This window comes from Ctenopharyngodon idella, chromosome 3 (genome assembly GCF_019924925.1).
Source record: "Ctenopharyngodon idella isolate HZGC_01 chromosome 3, HZGC01, whole genome shotgun sequence".
Taxonomy (NCBI): domain Eukaryota; kingdom Metazoa; phylum Chordata; class Actinopteri; order Cypriniformes; family Xenocyprididae; genus Ctenopharyngodon; species Ctenopharyngodon idella.
The window spans coordinates 5934942-5958293 of NC_067222.1; the positions used below are offsets into that span (position 1 = coordinate 5934942).

The window sequence follows — 23352 nt, forward strand, 5'->3', positions numbered from 1 at the left end:
TCTAGCGAGCTTAGATGATGCGAGAAGAAGAAATGCAAATCGCCATGACCATTGTGTAATGTTCCATGCCACTTTGCCTGCCTGTCCGACACCGAACCCAATCATGGATATCGGATGAGTGCCTGAACCTGGTTAAAGAGCAGAAACAGATGAAACACGTCAACTTTGAGTGCTATTGGGAATTAAATCAAGAAGCCAGATGAAAAGCTGAAAATGTCGAACATATTGGAATAGCGTGGTAGCTGGTCTCGAAGCAGCAACAACAAGGCAAGAATACCGGTTCTCTGTCAGACTCTCTCTGTTAAGCCACCTACAGCGCCGATGCTTGATGTTGAACCATTGGCAGATGAGGTGCGAACTGCCATACATTTGTTGAAGAATGGAAAGGCACCCAGCCTAGACTGTGTGATGACCAAAGCAATCAAGGCAGGTGTAGAGGTTTTACAAGACAGTCTCCACGTCATTATGAAGCTAATCTGGTGGTCGGAACGAATCCCAATGACTTGCAAGAAAGCCATGATTCTGCCCATCTTCAAGAAAGGCAACAGCCGGAAATGTAAGAACTACCACGGCATTAGTCGACTGTCAATCGTACCGAACTCTGATCAATCCTATCATGTTATATGGATCAGAAACCTGGGCTATTCTTAAATCAGATCTTAACAAGCTCAAGGTCTTCCAAATGCAATGCCTCCAACAAATCCTCTGCGTCTCCCGGAATGAATTGGTCCGAAAAGAGTGTGGCAACCAGCCTACAATTGAAGAGGCCATCCAGAAACGATGTCTGCAGTGGTTTGGACACGTCTGTTGGATGAGTGATGACCGACTGCGGTTCCAACTCACTACGATCTTTCTGACTTCTGAATTTAAATCATTACTCAAAACATCCCTGAAGGAGGGAACGGAGACGTACGTCAGTAGTGACCGATGAATTGGGATATCACCAGAGAGCCCTATCAGCTTCAAGTGAAACTAAACAAGCCAATGGAATTGGCGTGCAAATATTGCACGCCGGGTGGGCGGAGAAGGGGGCGAGCTCACACTGAGAGAGTCTACTGCTTTTCCGCAAGACCCACTACAGTAAGACTTAGACAACACTGGGGAAGCGAACCCATAGCGGATGATTACATGGAAATACACATATGGACTGGCCGTGGGCAGTGCACATATGGAGTGCCTAGGATGGCTCCAGCCTAGAGATAGGGGGAGACTCATCTGACAGGTGACAGCAGAGCTGGCTCTGCTAAGGGAAAGACACGGGCTCACCATGGGGAGTTTGACCGCGGACAATACACATATGAGAGCACTCACGTGGAGGGGTCACAACATATGGCACCAAGCCAAACATCAACGTCAGAGACAGACATTTGGCCTAGCATCAGACACTCCGTAATGACCGAGCCACAAGGGGAGGCGGAGGAACTCGACAGGGTTCACCAAGCAGGGAACTCTACTGGAGCAAATGGATGCATGTATCCGGCTCAGGGAGCGGGAGTGGCATAGCAAGCCAACACTAGAACGGGTTCTTCACCTTACCAGCTACTGGAAGCAAGTACACAGGAAGATACCGGTTCCACACGAAGGCTATAGAATCTAGCGAAGGTGTTGGGTGTCGCCCAGCCCACAGCTCTACAGATATCTGTCAGCGACTCCAGGCAACACCTCTAGTGGAGTGAGATCTCAACCCGAGCGGGCAAGGCAAGGCAAGGCGATGGCATCCACTATCCAGTGGGCCATCCTCTGCTTGGAGACAGCCTTTTCCTTCTGCTGGCCTCCGTAACTGATCTGAGGTCCTAAAGCTTCACGTTCTATCCACATACAGGCACAGAGCGCGGATGGGACAGAACAAAGCCAGGGCTGGGTCTGCCTCCTCCGAAGGCAGCGCTTGCAGGTTCACTACCTGATCGCTGAAGGGAGTGGTAGGAACCTTGGGCACATATCCAGGCCGGGGTCTCAAGATAATGTGAGAGTCAACGGGCCCGAATTCCTGGCAAGATTCGTTGTCCCCTACCATCTTAACCGAGGCCAATGCAACCAGGAGGACGGTCTTAAGGGACAGTACTTTTAACTCAGCTGACTGCAAAGGCTCGAAGGGATGACCCTGGAGAGATGTAAGTACCAGGAAGAGATCCCAAGAGGGTATAGAGGAAAGGCGAGGCGGATTTAGTCTCCTTGCCCCCCCTCAGGAACCTGATGATCAGGTCGTGCTTCCCCAAAGACTTACCATCGACTGCATAGTGATGTGCGGCAATAGCGGCAACATACACCTTGAGGGTGGAGGGAGACAGCCTTTGCTCCAAGCCCTCTTGCAGGAAGGAAAGCACGGAACATGATCGGGGGTCCTCTCGGTGAGAGGAACACCATTCGACGAACAGGTTCCACTTCAACCTGTTAGCTCAAGAAAGCTCACTCCGTGAAAGCTTGCGGCTTCGCTCTAGGGTGTCTTAACACCAGCACTGCAACAAAGGCTCTTCACAGGCTTGAGAAGTTCACTCTCAGTCAATAGCAGGAACACAACAGGCTGGCTCCGAAGTGAAAGACAGAGTGCGATTGCATCCGCTTCCGTATTAATACCCACCTGGCGAGGGTGGTGCGCATTATGCAAATATTGCACGCCAATTTAATTGGCTTGTTAAGTTTTACTCAAAGCTGATAGGGCTCTCTGGTGATATCCCAATTCGTCGGTCACTACTGACGTACGTCGAACGTGACCGACTGAAAGAGAACTCACTTATTTTCTGAATGTTATCGTCCTTAAGTTGTTTTTTGTCTTTCGTTGTGCCTGATTCTTTTCTGCAGTATGCTGCCCTGTCTATATAATGTTCTTTTACTGTTTCTACAAACTATTGTTTTTCATCATTGTCTACCCTATTAATGTTATTCTTACCTTGTTGAATGTACGTTGTAAAGCGTCCTTGAGCCCTGGAAAGGCGCTATATAAATAAAACTGTTATTATTATCAAGGGTTCATAAACTTTTAAACGGGGTCATTTTTATAATTTCAGCTTTTTTTGTGTGTGTGTTGTGGACTATATGTAAACATCTTTTATGTAAAATATCTTATTCAGGACAGTACTAAATAAAAAAAAACATGTATTTTGTATTATCCCTCTTATTTTGTTAAAATTATTCGCATTTTCATAGATTCTGCAAGGAGTTCACAAACTTTCAAGCCCCATTCTATATATGATGCTTAACCCATTTCTGAAAAAAGTCTTTACCTAATCTATATGTCTTTTCTATAGTCTCTCTGCAGAACTGCTGCAGATTGTCTGTGAGTTGAGAGACTGATTTCGCTATGTAGCCAAAATACAGATGAGAACTGACAGTGAATCCATCTGTAGATCCAGAGAGATAGAGAGATGGCAAACTCTACAAACACAAAGACAAAAACACAAACTCCTTGTAATTCCAAAAGCTTGTTAAAGTCCTCAGTGTTTGAGAAGATCTGTGTTACCTGGAGAAAATGAACATGATCCTGTGTGTCTGAAAGCTGCTTCAGCTCAGCGTCTCTCCTCCTCAGATCAGTGATCTCCTGCTCCAGTCGCTCCAGTTGTTCTTCAGCTGGACTTACTGCAGCTCGTTCCTGATCTCTGATCAGCTGCGTCACCTCAGAGCGATGTCTCTCAATGGAGCGGATGAGTTCAGTGAAGATCCTCTCACTGTCCTGCACTGCGGTCTGTGCAGAGCGCTGTTACACACATCACAATCACACAGTGGCTTCAGTGGGACTAGAAGAGCTCCAGCACTGGAGAAAAGTCCAAACTGAGACTCAAACTTCTTCTCCAAACTCACCTTATGAGACGCCACAGCCTCTCTCAGCTGCTGAAGATCTTTCTCTCTCTGAGTGACTTTATGACTAAATTGTCATATACAATATGCTAGTGCAAGTGTATATAACAATTAGTTCAAACTTTGACCTGTGGAGGGCAGTAATACACTTAGCAGTGTCTACACTGCTGGAATTCTAATAGAGAAGAAGAAGAAGAGAGCTAGTTCAAGATGAGCATTTATGGTTAAAATGTATAAAATTTATTTATTTATTTTTTTTTTTTTTGAGTGATGAGTGATGTTTTCTCTAGATAAGACCCTTATTTCTCATCTGGGATCGTGTAGAACGCTTTGAAGCTGCAGTGAAACTGTAATTTTGACCTTCAACCATTTGGAGGCCATTGAAGTCCACTATATGGAGAAAAATCTTGAAATGTTTTCATCAAAAACCTAAATTTCTTTTAGACTGAAGAGAGAAGGACATGGACATCTTGGATGACATGGGGGTGAGTAAATTATCAGGAAATTTTAATTTGAAAGTGAACTAATCCTTTACTGATCAGTAAATCTAGTGTGTCCACGATTGTGTGTGGGTCCATGTACATGCTGAGTCAGATCAAAAGTATTCAAAACAGTTATGATTTCTTTTGCCATATTGAATTCTGCATTATCTATGTGGATGTTAAAGTCCCAAGTAATAGCAAAACAGTCAAACTCTTAAACGGTAAGGGTACTGTTTAAATGCACAGCTACCTGACAAATATAAATATTTTTACAGTTATCCCTCCGTGTGAGGAAGATCCGTTTAGATCCGCTCTGACGGAAAACAAAGTTGAGTTAGCCCTGGTGGCTACAAATATTCTGACTGACTCTTCCATCCAGAAAGGAGTTTTACTGTTATTTTTATTTCTTATGCATTCCATTTTTATTCTTTTGTATTTGTTTTCTCTTTATGTAAAGCACTTTGAATTACCATTGTGTATAAAATATGCTATATAAATAAAATTGCCTTGCCTTGCCTAAACAAAATAGATAATTTACTTATTTTACAGATATTAATTACTATATTATATCTTTTGTATGTCATATATCTTTTGTATTTGTTTGGCTGTACTCATTTATGCTGAGTACTTTATGTATCAACAAAAATGTATTTAAACTGTACACATTCAAAGTCTCCAGAAGTCATCTGATTGTTTGAGGAAAAGGACAAGATTTAAGATGTTCACTGTGAAAAACGAGCAGCTAGAACATATTCTTCATAAGTTTAACTTTCGAGTTTAACAGAAGAAAGTCATTCAGGTTTGGAACGACACAATGGTGATTAAGTGATGACAGATTGATCTTTTTTTTTTTAGGTGAACTGTCCCTTCAAGAAGCAATCGCTTGTCCAGCTGTTAATGTATTATTGTAATATGTCTAATAATAAATATTTTTTCCTGTTAAAAAAGTTCAATTTTATTTGAAGAGTTATAATGTGTACAAGCTGCTAAAATAAGAAAGAAAGAGATTATTGAAGTGTAAGATCTGAATTATTGGAAATATCAAAATCATTTAAGTTGAAAAAAAAAAAATATTGAAACATTTATCTTTCTGTCTGTCTGTTTATCCATTTGACATTAGACATTATAGCCTATATCTATTCTTGTAATATTGGGTTACAAAAATTATGGATTAAAGTGAGGTTAAAATACAACAGTCTATAAAGTTGATGCTGTGTGACCCATTATGGAGGATGATTATTGCATTATGTAATGACTTTGTGAAACATTAGCAACTAAAATAAATGGAAAACCTTTAATCATGGTGCTTGTATAGGCTATTTGTCATTATTTCATACTGTAGCCAGTACTAGTGTGCTACAGTTTTTCACAAGGTTTAATACTGATTATGTCCTGCTGATTATTGGTTTTGTGTTGTACTGAATGCAGTATTCTGCCAGTAAATCCGCCTGCTGTGTAATGTTTTCATTAATTTGAGCAGATGATACATTGTTGCAGTCCCGCCCTCACTAAAGCTCTTCTCTCATTCACTGCGGACATTTATTGATCTACAGCCAACAGTCTATGCTGAATCATTCACGCAGGCACTCAGGCAGAAGATTCCTATAAGAAATATAGTGAAGAATTAAGTGTGAGACCACCATAAACTTTTTAAAGTCATTTACACACAAACTGACCAGCAAACACAACTTTCGGATGCCATCTTTATTTTTCTATAAATACTTTTATATATCTCAACTGTCACGAATGGAACGCATAGAATTGTGGGATATCAAAGGCAGTGAAGGATACATCTATGCTGCCTTCAAAAATTGATCTGATGAAGGCATTTCATGAGACAGGAAGTGAAGCTATCATTGGATTCGGACATGCCTTGATGCCTTCCTACCTTGAAATGTGTCCCCCGAAGGCAGCATTTTCCAGTTTTCGGACGTAGCCCTTGTGTGCAACAGTAGCCCTACGTCACCTGAGTTTCCATCATTTGAAAATGCCAAAAGGGCAGACACAGAGATTGAGAATGCTGCAGTCTCCTAAATGTCACATGATTTACTGGAAACCAGCAGTCTACAGATACCCTCTGATTGGCTGACATCTAGACTTGCAAGTGTTTAAGACCACTGCATAGTGTACCATATAGCAAAAGAACACAGCGTTCTTTCATCTGTCATCGGACGCATATCTTATGTGATATTCAGCACAGAACTTTCATTTGCTGTTTGGAATCCAGATTCACTTCAGGTTTGTCAGAATTTTCTTTATTTTATTTAGAGGAGGATGGGGAGTGTTGTAACAGAGTCCCCAGCTAAAAATTCTTTGTTATAAGAACATCCTCTAAATATTCAGTGTTGGTTCTGGGAATGTAAAAAAAAAAGTGTCCAGTTTTCTGGACATTAGAGGAACGTGTTTTAAAAGGTATGATGTTCCTGAAACATGTTTGGTTGAAAATGTTTAGTTTGGGTCACCACCATGGTGATCAGTGTTTGCTTTAGTTGGGCTCTTGACCCTTAACTTTTGTTAAGTTGCTTCTTTTTCAGCAATTGCAGGTGTTTTCAGAAACATTTCTGCATTGATAAAGCAGATCAACATCTCTGTTTTAATGGTCAAATGACTGCATTAACATTAGAACCGCCAGAGATCGCTGTATACCTAAAACTGCCATGTGGGTAAATTTTACCCGCGCACATTACACCTGTTTTTATATGGCTAAAGAACATATTATTTCACTGTATTATATCACTGTCTTCACAAAGAAGTGTCTAGAGTCATGAAATGATTATGTCTAGTCATCAACTATATTTCTGTCCTGTTGTTTTATGTTCAAGGCTTTTTTTATGCAGGCTACACTAATCACTTTTCATAACGGTCAAGCTAAACAAGTCTGCACTGACAACGAGAATTAGAAGGAAGTAAATACATATTTGGGTGGTGCAATATTATAATTAATCATATATTAAGATAACCCATGTTATTTAAATTACTAAAATAGCCTATAGACAATAATGAACAATAATAATTCACCACACTGCATAGGATATACGATGCAATGACAAATTCAAGCGCGCAGCTTCACCTTAATTATTTACATCCAAAGTTTATTGATGCTCACTCTCAACTATTAGCAATCCTGTCCTGAAGAACAGACTTAGTCTAATTTTTCTCAGAGGCTCTGGATCGCTGTCAGATGAGCCGTCAGATGCTGAGCCGACCCAGGATGCATCACTGATCTCACCACCATCAGACTCTCCATCACTCATGGCATTTAGGGCTTCTACCTCTTCGGCATCCATAAATTGCCGGCTTTTGCTCATTGTGACTTTATTTATGAAACCGATGACCGCTAATTCAGTGAGTGAAAGGCATTGCCTAGCAATGTACAATGTTTAAACATAAGGGGACATGAAAATGACAGCGCAAAAATACAGGCATTATATAGCGGGTAAATTTGACCCGTGCGGCGCTTATAGGTATAAATGCCCTGTTTTTTTATCTGGTTTTATCTAAACAATTTTTAACACCAAGGGATTGTAATTTACACAATTTTAGTAAAAGTCAATGACTGGGAGACTTGAATGTTTTATTGAAAACCTGTTACGTATGTACATTTTAAAAACAGCCACGGGTAAAATTTACCCCGTGGCTGTTTCTAATGTTAACGTTATTTAAACAACTGCTTTTTCTGTAATTGCTCACTTACAGAATTGAAGCATTATTGAAAAGTATTAAACTCAGCTAATATGATAAAGATCATTTGTAACACTAAGTGATTTGTGTAAGATTGTCCAAAACTATTTGAAAGTTAAGATGTTCAGACACACTTAGACATCAGCACTCATCATACAAACCTCAACAATGGTGAGTTTTAATAATTCAGCTGCATAATTTTTTCATGTCGCAATGCATGCTGGGAGCCATGAATGTGTTTTGTATGCTAGCATGAAGCATGTCACTATTGTTGTGTTTCATTTGCCGAATGTTGATGTCTTTGTGAGTGTATAAATGACACAAAACATGTTTTAAACGGAATGTTAACAATGACAGTGTTATTTATACACTAACAGACATCAACATTCAGCACCTGAAATGCAACAATGGTGTTACAAATAATCTTTGTCACATCAGCTGATACTTTTAATACTTTTCAACAATGCTTCAATTCCCTAAATTAACAGTTACAGAAAAAGATCTGCTTTATCAATGCATAAATGTTTTCTGAAAACACCTGCGATTGCTGAAAAAGAAGCAACTTAACAAACGCCAAGTGTCTAACTAAAGCAAACACTGATCACCATGTTGGCGACTTTAAACTAAGCATTTTCAACTGAACATAATTCTCAATAAGAACTGCTGTAGACGTCTGACAGAAATAAAGTCAGTCTGGTTAGAAATAAGTGAAGCTGGTAATGCTGCTTGTGGAGTTGTTTAATCAGATCTTCAGAGATTTAATGTTTTTGTTTATTATTTTCAGTTGATTTCATCTAAAGCTGTGGCTGAAGAAAGTTGTAGTTTGTGTTCTTATTTCTCTTTCCTCTTAGATCAAGTAATACTGAGTAAATTTGACCATTTTTTTCTTAAACTCAATTCCAGACATATTAAGAAAAAATAAGCTCACACTGCAGCTAAACTTTACTTAAGCTTGCGGAGCCGTCAACCTGGTTCTGCTTCTTAAAAGCCCCGAAAAAAAACTTGTTCACTGCATCCTCATGGATGAGACATGCAGATAATTACATAGTTCAAAGATTAGTCAAGATTAGTCATTAAATTTGTATATCCATTGAACTCTTCAGCATTTCTCAGTTCTCAGATAATCTTTTTCAAAAACATGCAACTGAAAAAGCATAGAATACTTAGCATTCTATTAGTTTTCAAAACAAATTAATCGCAACAAGTCTATCATGCCTAAATTTAACTCACAAAGGAAAAAAATATGTTCTCTTTGGAATCTCCATGTGCAAGAATGTGAACATAGAACAATGGTGAACAATGGTGAAAGCAGGCATGAACAATATGGGTTATGCTGCTCTCTGTGCTGCTCTCTGCTCTCACATATAGCTGCATTCACAGTAAATTCCCTTTGTGTTAAATTATCACTGTTTGGTGTTCATATGGGAACCACCAGCAGGGTGTTAAAAGTAACACAGAAGCAGTGTTTGAGTTTAATTAGATAATTAAATGATTAAATAATTGAGTGATGATTGTTTGATTATTGGAGACACCTGATGATAATTCAGCCACAGCCTTAGATGAAATCAACTGAAAATACATTATATCTCTCTGATTACAAACCAGTCTGACTTTATTTCTGTAATTTGTCTACAGTTCTTTTTGAGAATTAACAGAGGTTTAGATGTTGATGTTTTATTGAAAATGTTTGGTCACCATTGTCTTGATCAGTGTTTCCTTTAGTTGGGCAGTTTGACTTTTAATTTTTTTATGTCAGTTTGTGGTCTTTGTAACAGTGTTTACCAAAACACATAATCTGTTGCAAAGAAAGACAGAAACAGAGATGATCATGTGATTTATCTTTCATCATCATCATCATCATTGATTTCTAAATATATTGAGAAAAAAGCTAAAGGGAGTCAAGAGTTTTATACTAAAAAAATATAATATACAAATATAAAAGTATAGTTTTATACTATACTATTTTGGCTCCCAGCATGCATTGCGGCATGTGACCATTGTTGAGATTCACATGCTGATTTCTGTGTCTGAAACATAATTTCTTTAAACATTTTTTTTTTTTTTTAGATAATGTGCATCATTCAGACACACCAACATCAAGAATCAGCATATGAATCTCAACAGTGGTGACATGCCTCATGCTGCAATGCATGCTGGGAGCCACCATAATATAAAACTCATGGCACTCCGCCTGCATTGCGGCATGAAGTATGTCACAATTGTTGAGGTCTGTGTCTAATTTAAGAAATTATCATGAAAGAAATAATTTTTGGTGAAAATCTATTAACAAGAAACAGTCACTTCTGGTCAATGATGAGATTAATTAATCACTTTGCTTTATGATGATGAAAGTAAAACAAATTATGTGTTTTGGTAAACACTTACAAAAACTACAAACTGACTTAAAAATCCAAGAGTCAAACTGCCCAACTAAAGGAAAGACTGATCACCATAATGGCGACCAAACATTTTCAATAAAACATCAACATCTAAACCTCTGTTAATTCTCAAAAAGAACTGTAGACAAATGACAAAAATAAAGTCAGTCTGATTTGTAATAAGAGAGATTTAATGTCTTTCAGTTGATTTGCAAGTTACAACCTAAAATAAAAATAAAATAAAATTTAGAAAAGTGTTTTTCACCAGGTTATCATTAATATGGAATTCCCCTAGATGTGTTAATAAATGTGAGCCAATTAATTGGTGAGAGGGCTATACGTGTACATTATGAGCTAGATGAATCAAAATGACACTTTAGCTGTTTTAACAAAAATGCCCCATGCAAATACGCACGCACGCACACACGCACACGCACACGCACACACTGTAACGCAGAGTTGAAATGTTGTTGCCCAGAAAAAACAAATGTGTAGAGCTCGAGGAAATGATGCACGTGAGGCGAGGGCTGGCGTGTATTTTCCCCGGGGTTTAATAAAATGACTTGTACATTGTCACACTCGTCCGCATACATGGGGATGAGTGAGAGAAAAGGATCCAAATAAACATTCAACTTAGGTCACAAATAGAAAAAGGAAAATAAAAGGGAAAAGAGTACAAAGTCGATAGAGCGGTTATCTCTTCTCCTGCTCACCGTTCACGTTCTCTTACAGACGCACACACTCAGTGCACATGCGCAGTTCACAATCTACCACAAATTATTGTAAATGCTCTAAGTGACCGTTACAGAGTCCCCCCTGGAAAAATTGGCTGTCCTCAGCCAACAGCACTGTGAAGATACAGTAAATAAACAACTTCATACATGAATAGTTGTAAATACTCCGACCTCACAGAAAAGTAAGGCTAAATTATGAGAAATACTGACAGACATGACAGTTTTTAACTCATTGAAACCTTTTGACCAAGGACACAAAAAGAAAAGGTCACAAGCAGAGGAAAAAAAAATACATAGGCATTTCATAAACCCATGGCAAAATACATTTTACAGGATAACTTCCTATATTACGTTCACAAGAACAAAACACAATGTTGATTAACCTAGAAACAGTCAACAAAAACCATTAACAGTATAGTATGGTGTCATGTTATTACAGCTTCTTAGAAATCAAAATACACACCACAATCACATGCTCACTTTAAGTCCAACTGGTCTGTATGAAATGGATTGGTCCATCTATTAGTCGCCCAACCCGAGGTAATCCTGGGGGCAAGTCTAGGTCGCAGATTATACCTTTGGTTGACACAATCAACATCACCCTCAGTCAGATCGCAGGAAATAGCAGGATCAACACACTCACTCACTCCGTCTCCACTGACATCATCAAATAAATCAGACAGAGAAATTCTCACATCAGACTCCAAGAGATCACCAACATCGTTAATAGGAAATTCACATGATGACACACCCGCACTTTCATGACAGGAGCCCCCATCACCCAACAAGGTACTGTCCTCTGGAACTCCCGGAGGTGGCTCCACAGGCACAACCACTGACACATTACCAGAATCCCACGTACGGAAAGGTTCCATGTTTACCACATGAAATACCCCAGCATCCTTCCCCGTGGTCACATCAGTAAGTTTATAATTTACATCAGACAACTTTTTAGCGACCCAGTAAGGGCCTGTGTATAAGGGCGCAAGTTTGGCAGCAAAGTTCGTAGATGCATCCGACCGTGGATGAGTCTTAACCCGCACCAGATCATTAACGGAGAAGGAAACGAGACGACGCCTCTTGTCATAGTGGCGCTTTTTCTTAGAGTGACTTGCTTCCAGAAAAGACCTAACATGATCAGAAGCCTCCTGGAGCGAATGCTTCAGGGCATCCAGCGAGGTCACACCTGGATCGTCCACTCCAAGAGAATCAGGTTGAGAAATCAGATCCAAGGGCGTGTCCAGTTCTCGGCCATACAACACCATTGAGGGACTCAGTCCAGTACTCTCGTGTTGAGCTGTCCGTAAGGCAAAACAAATGTGAGGAAGAAACCGATCCCAAGAAGTATGCTTGGTCCCAACATACGCTCTGATGGCTGTTTTCAGTGTTCGATTCACTCGCTCAGTGGCATTGGTCTGAGGGTGGTAAGCTGTTGTAAACCTGTGCTCAGTACCCAAAGCAGAAACTGTGTGTTTGAAGAAATCACTCATAAAAGCAGAACCTCTGTCTGATACCAAGTACTTCGGGGAACCATGCCGGGAAAAAACTTCACTGAGCAGCTTCCTAGCAGCAACAAGAGCTGTAGCTTCCCTCACAGCACAAACTTCGATCCACTTCGAGAAGTAATCGACGAACACAAGGATATACGCGTTACCACTCGGTGTCCGGGGCAAAGGGCCCACGAAGTCCACCCCTGTGTACTCCCAGGGATATTGAGGGCGGATTGGAACCATGAAACCACCAGGTTTTTTCTGGGAAGGTTTAGTGAACTGGCAGATGGCGCATGAACCCACATACTTCTTCACATCGGACAGCATGTTAGGCCAGAAAAATCTCTGTTTAAGCCTTGCCACCGTTTTAGTCACACCCAAGTGACCTGCAGTGGGATGATCATGAAAATACTCCAACAGAGACCTCCTGATAGTCTGAGGAGCGTACAGCTTAAACTGTTTCATAGGGTGCAAGGTACAAGACGATTTTGGGTCCTTGTGATACAGAAGACCATCAAGAACAACATACAGAGGATCTTCTTCTGGAGATATACTCTCACCATCCTCCAACACCCTGAACAGCTTTCCAACGTCCGGATCGTTCAGCTGTAAACTTCTCAAATGGTCCCGATCCGTAAACAACACAGACGGCAAGGAACGCAGGTCCAGACTCCCAAGAACAGCACAATCAGGAAGAATGTCAAGCGGCTGACCACAAGAAGGTAAGGGGTTCCTGGATAAACTGTCGGGAACAATGTTGGACACTCCAGGTTTATGGATAATTTCGAAATCAAAATCCTGTAACCGAAGTGACCACCGAGCCAACCTTCCAGTGGGGTTTGGTCGTGACATCAACCACTTCAGACTGCTGTGGTCTGAAAAAACTGTGACGTGAAGTCCCTCAATGTACGGTCTGAAATACTCAAGTGCCCAAATTACCGCTAGGCACTCCTTCTCGGGGGTAGAGTAAGGGCGTTCAGATTTGTGCAAAGCACGGCTGGCATAAGCAATTGCACAGTCTCTACCTTCCTCATCCCTCTGCATCAAAGCAGCTCCCAGACCGACATCACATGCGTCAACGTGAATGAAGAATGGAAGTGAAAACTGTGGAAATCTCAAGATGGGCGCAGATGTCAATTTACTTTTGAGGAAATCCATAGCATTTTGACAGTCTTGTGTCCACAAAAATGGAACGTTGGCCCTCGTAAGAGCAAAAAGAGGTTCAGCATGTCGTGCATACTCGTGAATAAATCGCCGATAGTAACTTGTCAGACCCAAGAACTGTCTCACCTGTCTGGCGTTTACTGGAGTAACAAAATCAACAACTGCCTTCACCTTCTCCTCATTAGGTAGGATGCCATCCTTTGTGATCCGATACCCCAAGAAGGTAAGCTCTTTCCTACAGAACTGACACTTCTCCAATTTGATTGAGAGACCAGCAGACTTAAGCCTAGCCAGGACCTCCTCAAGGTCTATCAGGTGTTGTTCAAACGTGGGCGAGGCAACCACAATATCATCAAGGTAAACTGCGCAAGACTTGTAGATAAGGCCTGCCAGAACCGTGTTCATAAGCCTCTGAAAAGTGGCTGGGGCGTTACACAGGCCGAAAGGAAGAACACGGAACTGGTACAACCCACGGTGAGAAATAAAAGCAGTCTTAGGCCTTGACGATTCCTCCACAGCCACCTGCCAATAGCCCCTGGCTAGATCGATTGTGGACACAAAATTTCCTCTTGATAGAAAATCAAGGGACTCGTCTATTCTCGGAAGTGGGTACGAGTCTTTCACCGTAAAACGGTTCAGCCCTCGATAATCTACACAAAACCTTGGTTCACCGGAAGGCTTTTGAACGATGACAACTGGTGCAGCCCAAGGCCCTGAAGCTGGTTCCACAATACCTTCTGCTAGCATCATGTCGATTTGCCTCTCGATCAGTTCTTTCTTTGCAGGTGAGGTACGGTATGGAGCAAGATGGACAGGTCTGGCCTGACCTATGTCAATTTTGTGCTCAACTAGGGATGTATGGCCTAGATGTCCATCAAATAAATCAGAAAAAGATCTCAACAACTCAGCAAGCTTAATTTTTTCACCATCATTTAAAGCAGCCTCGTCCACTTTTGTAGCCAAACTAGAAGAACTGGACACTAAACCAAGTATACTGTGACTTGGTGACATCAAGTCAACTCCCTCCAGCTCTTCTGAGGCCTCTGGCACATCACCCAGAACAACCGTCCTGGAAGGAACTTGAATCACGACAGAAGCTCTCATCATAAAATCCATGCCCAAGACGAGCGGCGCTGAAAGGTTTTCGATGACCGCAAAACGATGGTAAAAGCGCTGGCCCATGAAACCAAACTGTAGCCAAGCTAAACCCAAAGGACAACACAGTGCCCCATCTGCAAGCTGTAAAGGAGGCGCAGACCAAACTGTTGTTTTAAAAGTCCCCCCAGGAACAATTTTTGAAACATCCGCTCGCACGGCTGAAATGGAAGCACCCGTATCCAGGGTAGCTTCAATTACCTTCCCGTGAAAATTGACCTGAACACGGAAAGGTGTGTTCCAGGAAGATGAGGATGTGACGTCTTCCACATGACCAAGAGCAAGCTGAGTGGACTTAGATGAGTCAGATAAGTGAGGCTCAATTACTGTCTCGGGGGAGGATTGCCTCTCTGAAACGTCCTCCCCCCCCTGAAGTTTCCCGACCTGGGCCTAACTGAGGCACCCGGGTCCGCAACCACTGTACGCGACATGTTACTTTGACGTTCTGAACTCTGCAGCCCCATAGTCTGTTCAGTGTGCCGACTGGGCGAACCTCCTGAGCGTACATTTGGACTATTCTGGAGTCTACAAGATGGACAGTTACGGGAAGTAAACCCTGGCGTCAAACACTTGAAGCAATAAAGTTCTCTCGCGACAGGAACCGACTGCGGGACTTGGGGCGCATAAGAACCACACGGACCCAAGACTGCATGTAGCTCATGCGCACGTAAAAGAAGGTCCATCACAGATGTTACTGCAGTACCATAGAGCGCTACCCTGTATTTCTCCACAGCATGCTTGCATATTAACTCGATTTGCTCCAGCTGAGGAGGCGGAGTTCTCAATTTTCGAAATTCACTCAGCATGTGGGCGACAAATGTAGGAAAAGGCTCGTCTGGCATCTGAACTCGGTCCAGGATACCTCTCATAATGCGCTCCTGATTATCAGACGGCAGAAAAACCTTCCTAAACAGATCGCAAAACTGGGCCCATGTGGAAACATGAGAACTCAGGACATTAAACCACTTCTTCGGCTCTTTAGAGAGAAAACGGGGAAGCTCCAGTAACATCTGGGAATCAGCAAGATCTAACGAAGTCCTGTACATGTCGACAGACTGAAGCCAATCCTCGGGACTCGTCTTTCCTTCACCGTCGAACAATACAGGTTCAAGACGTGACTGATGGAGGACAGAGGCCAAGACCCTGGACGTAGCAGACAAATCAGCCGAAGCTGGTTGAGACACTGCAGGTGTACATACATGAGGCGCATCATGAAAAACTGACCTTGAATCACCCATCAGAGCCTGTCCTTGAACATACGGAGTAGAAGCGGCTAAAGGACAAGATTCCGGGCGTGACACAATAGGAACGGTACCTTCATCTGGACTCATGCAGTCAATAACACTCTTTTGCAGGTCCAGCGAGTCACGGAGACAGCGTTGCAGTACAGCGACCTCGTCCTGTAGGAACTGAACCTGAGACCGTAAGTCACCATCCTCTCTCCGAGACGTAGTCTGTCTTGGTAAATAGTCAGAACATGTCAGTAAATCAAGTAGGTCACGATTTTCAGCCATCTTGCATAATCTATGACATAACAGCGAATTACAGAAATATAATCTGAAAAGTAAAACAAAATATTATATGCAGATGCACAGTTTACAATGAATCAATCAGGAAATAAGCACAACACAGTACATCAAACCTGTTTGTCTGCTGAAGAAATAGTAATGTGCACCTGTACAGTCTCTGTTAAAACACTATAAACAATTTAACTCAGAGAAGATGCACAAAATACAATACAAACTTAGATAAAAACCAATAACAGTTTTCTTCAGACAGTGGTCAGGCCACGCGAAGTGATGAAGAAGAAAAAAAACGTGACGTCGAACGGTAAAGTCTTGTGTAGTCGCCTCAAAAAAAATGTCCAATCCGGCAAAAATACAAAACAAATGTAAGTTTTTCAAAGAGGAAGAAGAAAAAAAAAAATCAAAATAAATATTCCAAGGGTTTTCTTCTCTCTTAAGTCTCTTCAAACAAAGTTCTGGATTCAAAGAACAATAAATTGTCCGTCCCGTTGAAAAAAATATGACCAACTAGACGAAACAAAACAACAAAGTTCACCTGCACTATTTGCAGCTCCAGTCGATCTCGTACGAGTCTTTAAAGAACAGCAAAAAAAAATCCGCGAAACGCGACCGCACGTCCATCAACTGAATTCCACGCGCTCTCCGCGGTTAGCAAGCTAGTTGTCTTGCCTGGAAAACCCATTGAACCACAAACATGTCCGTCGATAATCCGTAACCGGCAGGAGAGAATGAGACAACGTTGGTAGATCCAAACTGTTCGGGCGCCACTTTGTAACGCAGAGTTGAAATGTTGTTGCCCAGAAAAAACAAATGTGTAGAGCTCGAGGAAATGATGCACGTGAGGCGAGGGCTGGCGTGTATTTTCCCCGGGGTTTAATAAAATGACTTGTACATTGTCACACTCGTCCGCATACATGGGGATGAGTGAGAGAAAAGGATCCAAATAAACATTCAACTTAGGTCACAAATAGAAAAAGGAAAATAAAAGGGAAAAGAGTACAAAGTCGATAGAGCGGTTATCTCTTCTCCTGCTCACCGTTCACGTTCTCTTACAGACGCACACACTCAGTGCACATGCGCAGTTCACAATCTACCACAAATTATTGTAAATGCTCTAAGTGACCGTTACAACACACACACACACACACACACACACACACACACTATAGTATTGAAAAAGTCCTCGTCTCTTAGATTGAAGAGTTTTCGTTGTCTGGCTGTGAGTGACTGACTTTTCTGATCTTCTTTCGCCATTGCTCCTGATTATTTATTGTATCTGGCAGAAAATAGTAGTTTCATGAAATTAAACTGTACTTTGTAAAAGTCGGTGAACACAGATTATGCTAATCTATGTATGTATTCCTACTGGAGTCATAGTAAAACCCTGTTGTGTTTCTTGTCTTTCAGCATCTGCATTATATATAGATCATCTGAGGGATTTTACTAAATCAAGATGTTGCTGATCATTGCAGCTCTTCTCATTTTAGCTTCTCTAGGACAGGTGAGCTTGTGTTCTAGTATGAATCTTACAGACATGAATACTGATGATTGATCATTATGATTCCTGTTGCTGCAGGATCACAGAACTGATGCTTCTGAAGGACAGATATTTCCACTGGATATGGCACTGAATTCTGTTGATGATGAATATGATGGTTGTACAGAGAACATGACACACCTGGTGGAGACAGAATATCTGAAGAGGGAGCTCAACAGCTCTGAATCTGATTTTAAAGAATCTTGGCAATATTGTGAAAATAATTATGTGAAGCCAGAACATAACATGACAAAGAATTATTCAATAGCCATTTGTGTGTACACAGACAGAAAAGTCTATGGTGTTTTTAATAATGACACTCGTTACGGTAAACAAAACTACACAAACGACACATACAAATGGCATTCACTTCACTTTCTGTTAGCAAAAGCAATACAGATTCTAAAGGAAACACAAGATAAATGTATTTTAACTTATCGTAATACAAAAGTTAAATTTAATGAGAGTGTAAAGAACACAACAGTTCGTTTTGGTCAATTTGCATCTTCCTCCTATAATCCTAACAGAGCTAAATTTTTTGGAAATGTATCTTGTTTCGAGATCTACACTTGTTACGGCGCAAATGTGACAAAATATTCTAGGCTTCCTCGTGAGCAAGAGGTGCTGATTCCTCCGTATGAGATGTTTAAAGTCACTGATGTCAAGTCAATAAGAGATGAGAAAGATCTTAGGTGTGAAACTGTATACACTTTAAATAGCACTGGAACACAAAGTGACCTGAACTGTACTCTATTCACGAGACCACGTTCATAAAGAAGTACTATATTTTGCTCTAAGCTGAACAAAGTGCTTTGATACGGAAGCAGATTAGTCTCATTAATAATTCTCGCAAAAAACACGATGCACACATGCTTAGCAAATTTCACATGCATGAAACCTAATTCACGTGCACAAAAAACAATTCACGTGCTCGAAAAAACATATACATTCACAAAAAGCAATTCACGTGCGCAAAATAAAATTAGATATTCATAAAGTACATTTCACAAATGTAAAACACAATTCATAGATATACAACTGTGCAAAATATTTTGAATGTTTGAAACTTACAAGTTTATCCTCACATTCGAGTGTGAATCACCTTGGATTTGTGTGTGTGTATCATTATCACGTGAGGGCGTGCCTACCTGGGTGTTACGTCATCAGCTGTCGCCCAGTTCAAATCATGCAGAGAGATGTGTACAGTTTGATCATTCATTTCATGTGTTTACTGAAGTAAACAAAGTTAGAGATCAGTTGAAGCTATAGTTTAACAACTTGTTTAGTCCGAGTGTGAACATAATTTTAAGTATTGATGGATTCTTATATGTACTTCATAAAGAAATCATGTGCATATCATACAACGTTAGGATTTTAGATTAATTAACTCCATAGAACACATAACAATGGTTTGACTGATGAGAGATGTTGTATAGACGATAATGAAAATATAATGTTTATTTATTTATTGAGGATCGGAAAGAGCAATCACAGCTAGGGGTGTGCGATAAATATCGTCTGTGATAATCATAATTGTTGTTTTAACAATGTGCGATCTGACATTGAGTATATCCCTCACACACCCAGAGAATGCACGCTTACATTACACGATGTGGTCTTGTAGATTAGACTAGCGATTGTACATTTAGAATGCAAATTTTCACTGCAAGATTTAGTCTATATTCATATCATTTTAATGTAGTAAATATCACACGAAGAGTGCAATTTTTCTCCAGATATCAACATGATAACAAATGTGACATTGATTTATACAAGTTTAATAAACAAGTTAATATTAAGTGACACCATATTGCCTGTTTTTGCTCTATTTCGCCAACGAAAATGGTTCAAAACAAAACCACAGCACTGTAATTGCATCTCTGAGCAACAGTAGAGATGTTTCCTTACAGTAAGATGTTTCCTTACTGAACGAATCAGCTTTTTGAACAAAGCAGTTGAATCAATGATTCAATGACTACGATAGATTATAATAGTCAAATGTTTCGTTCCTGAATGAATCAGCCATTTGAATGAATCGGTTGAATCTCAATGACTCACTCATTAACGGTGACTTGCTGCCACCTAGTGGCGGTTTTTATATCTTTTCATGTTTTTAATCATTTCAAATATCAGTATTCAACATTTTATGTTAAAAACATCAAAATATTATTTATGCATTTGTAACTGCAGGTTATTCAGTTGTCACTTCAGAGCTGTATTAAACTGTCTGCGTAAATGCATCTAAATGCCACTTCAGATGCAGCTTCTGTTTCCTCTATTGCAAAGATGAATTTTGTTGAGACTTGATTGGTGACAGTCCTATTGTGTCTTATTATTATTATATAGAATATATAGAATTTGATTACATTCATGACATTGACATGAAAGATGATGCGTGTATAAAAAATGGATTTATAAAGGTAAAAATGCCCATAAAAGGTAAAAAAAAATAAAAAAAAATATATATATATTTCTGTTACTGCTGTGAATTGACCATCACGCAGAATATGAAGAATAAAACTCCTGAGTCAGCTGTCCACGACAGTCCCAAACCTGCTAAGGTACCAGCACAGTAACACACTCAGCAAAATATCATCTAATTATCGTTATCAATAAAATCTCAGATTGATCTAATTTTTTTCTCAATGTTGCACACCCCTAGTCACAGCACTGTGTTTGTACCTGTACTGCTTGCCATGTCACATTCAACTGATGATAATGTATGTAATGACGTGCACATTGAGAACATTTACGTTTCATCTTTTTTTTTTTTTTTTTTAGCTGCATATATATAGTTTTATTGTTTCAGATTTGCGAGGCAGATGATGAATGAAGATACAGAGACAACCAGTACTTTGAACTTACAATCCCTACTGTTATTCTTTCAAAACAGTCATGTTGTAAGCTATCCACTTTGACAGTTGTTTCAACAAGAGGTTGAAAGTCATGCATTGTTACTATTCATTTGAATCCTGCTGACTATACACACTCAAGGAATAAAGCCCTAATACTTAAACGTTCTTGTTTTATGTCAGAATTAAAAGATTCAAAGACATTTGCTACAGTTGATTAAAACGTTTTATTAATTTGAATGTTTCTTGGAAACAAAATCTGTATAAAATGACTTGTCCATGATTAATTATATTGTACCAGTTACATATGAAGATCATGAACTGATAATCTCAAATATGAAGGAGCACAACATTCAGTACAGAGAAATATACGTCTCTTCCATAGTTGAGATTGTCTGACTAACAGTTTGAAGCTGGGCTACAAGTTCTTCAGTCACAGGCCATTCAACTGGAACCACAATTCCACTGCATGACCGGTCAGGGATAATGGTAGTGATGGTGAGGTGATGGTGAAATAATTAAAAAAGAGTTTACGGAGTAATCTTAGTTGCATAATGTTAATTGCATCTCTAATCAGTATGCCATTCATTTGTTAACAAATGAAACCTTATTATAAAGTGTTACCAATTATTGCTTCACAACATTGTCCTGTGATATTAAAAACCTTGAGATGACAATACAGCAAAGAACATAAGTAAATGAATATTGGATATAGATTATATATATATATATATATATATATATAATATATAAAAGACATTAATACATAACATATAAAAGCATAAAGAAACAAAATGTTTGTGACTGATATCCAGATGTCAAGCCAACAGTGATTACCACAGCAGTTGCTTATATCTGTAAATCATTAATAAACTATAGATTCAACTGATCTCTAACTTTGTTTACTTCAGTAAACACATGAAATGAACGATCAAACTGTACACACCTCTCTGCACGATTTGAACCGGGCGACGGCTGATGACGTAACACACAGGTAGGCACGCCCTCACGTGATAATGATTGGTCGATTGATAAGCTTCAATCTGATTGGCTAAAGATTACGAATGACCCGGGTGGCTGCCAAGAAGTGTCTCAGAAATACACACACAAATCCAAGGTGATTCACCGGCGAATGTGAGGATAAACTCGTAAGTTTCAAACATTGGAAACTTTTGTGCACAGTTGTATATCTATGAATTGTGTTTTACATTTGTGAAATGTATTTTATGAATATCTCATTTTATTTTGCGCACGTGAATTGCTTTTTGTGAATGTATATATTTTTTCGCGCACATGAATTGTTTTTTGCGCACGTGAATTAGGTTTCATGCATGTGAAATTGGCTACGCATGTGTGCATCGTGTTTTTTGCGTGAATTATTAATGAGGCTAATCTGCTTCCATACTTTGAATGTACATCAGTTCCACGCAAATTAAATGTATTTGTCAGAAAGCATACCGTACTTTCAAAATGATGAAATAAAGTTATTTCAAATGACCCAATTCAGTGGCCTCAGAGTGATTTTATATATTTCTTCATTTACACAATCTTTTTATATCACATTACTGAACAATTTCATAAGGGTTTGCCATGTAGTAAATAATATTTTATGTCAATGCAGCATAATACATATTGCCAAAATCAAACAGTTGAAAAGATGTTTTGTTCCGTTTACTTAAAAGTAAAACAACTTACTTTGTGTTATGTGATTTATTAGACAGGTGAGCAACTGTTTGGATACCTTTAATGACAGACAACTAATCATTGTTATAGCTCCCCATACAAAATGTAATATATGTACATGTATGTCCCTATATCCCGAGTAGTGTTGACATATATTATAAGGCAGTATATTATTATCACATATATACATCCTCAGGATATATGAAAATATATATTTATACCATGTATGAAATTTCCATAGTAAAAGTAGGCTACATATATTAAAAATATTATATGATGAATTTTTACATGATATGTTCAGGCCATATATGTGAAGAATATATGTCTCATTTATATATGAAGGTTTAATCAGAATATATATGCAAACATTTGGTATGCTTATATGATTTTCTATAGGTTTATACCATATATCAAATACCCATAGTAAAATTAGTATATGTACATATACCAAATATATTTATATGATGAATTTTTACATGGTACTGTATGTTAAGACTATATGTAAAAAATTATATGTATAATGTATGCAAGTCTATTTAAACAACATTTACTGTATGCAAACATTCTGTATGCTTATATAGGATTTTATGTTTTACATAGGTTTATACCATATACGAAATACCCATAGTAAACATAGTATATGTACATATTAATTAATTTTTTTTTATTTGATATTGTATGTTAGGACCATATATGTGAACAATATATGTCTACTTTATATATGCAAATTTATTTACAGAACATATCTGCAAACATTCATTCAGTATGCTTATAGGATTTTATATTGGTTTATACTACATATGAAATACCCATAGTAAAATTAGTATAAATACATATATTTTTATAATGTAATGTATGTTAATGCCATATATGTGAAC

At 39.3% G+C, this 23352-nt stretch overlaps 2 protein-coding genes across 3 annotated transcripts in view; one reads left to right on the top strand and one right to left on the bottom strand.

The window, feature by feature from the left end:
* LOC127508650 (E3 ubiquitin/ISG15 ligase TRIM25-like) overlaps window positions 1–23352 on the bottom strand; it is a 42061-nt gene that overhangs the window by 5961 nt on the left and 12748 nt on the right. Inside the window, exons 4-5 of one of the 2 annotated variants that reach the window (XM_051886785.1) lie at window positions 3458–3691; window positions 3222–3372 (exon numbers count right to left, since the gene is read on the bottom strand). In XM_051886785.1, the coding sequence (XP_051742745.1) occupies window positions 3222–3372; window positions 3458–3691 (385 nt within the window). Of the gene's footprint in view, window positions 1–3221; window positions 3373–3457; window positions 3692–3795; window positions 5500–23352 lie in introns of those variants that run through there. The other variant, XR_007928852.1, reaches the window with a different exon arrangement.
* On the top strand, window positions 6003–21680 carry LOC127508659 (erythroblast NAD(P)(+)--arginine ADP-ribosyltransferase-like). Its single transcript, XM_051886801.1, has 3 exons — window positions 6003–6512; window positions 17810–17903; window positions 17979–21680. Exons 2-3 carry the CDS (start codon window positions 17856–17858, stop codon window positions 18711–18713), a joined length of 783 nt encoding a protein of 260 aa, XP_051742761.1. The 5' UTR covers window positions 6003–6512; window positions 17810–17855; the 3' UTR covers window positions 18714–21680.

What these genes read in the sequence shown, in the direction of transcription:
- LOC127508659 (XM_051886801.1), top strand. Translation starts at nt 17,856, where the DNA reads ATGTTGCTGATCATTGCAGCTCTTCTCATTTTAGCTTCTCTAGGACAG. An exon ending in TTTTAGCTTCTCTAGGACAG is followed by an intron (nt 17,904 to 17,978) that starts GTGAGCTTGTGT and finishes CTGTTGCTGCAG; the next exon opens with GATCACAGAACTGATGCTTC.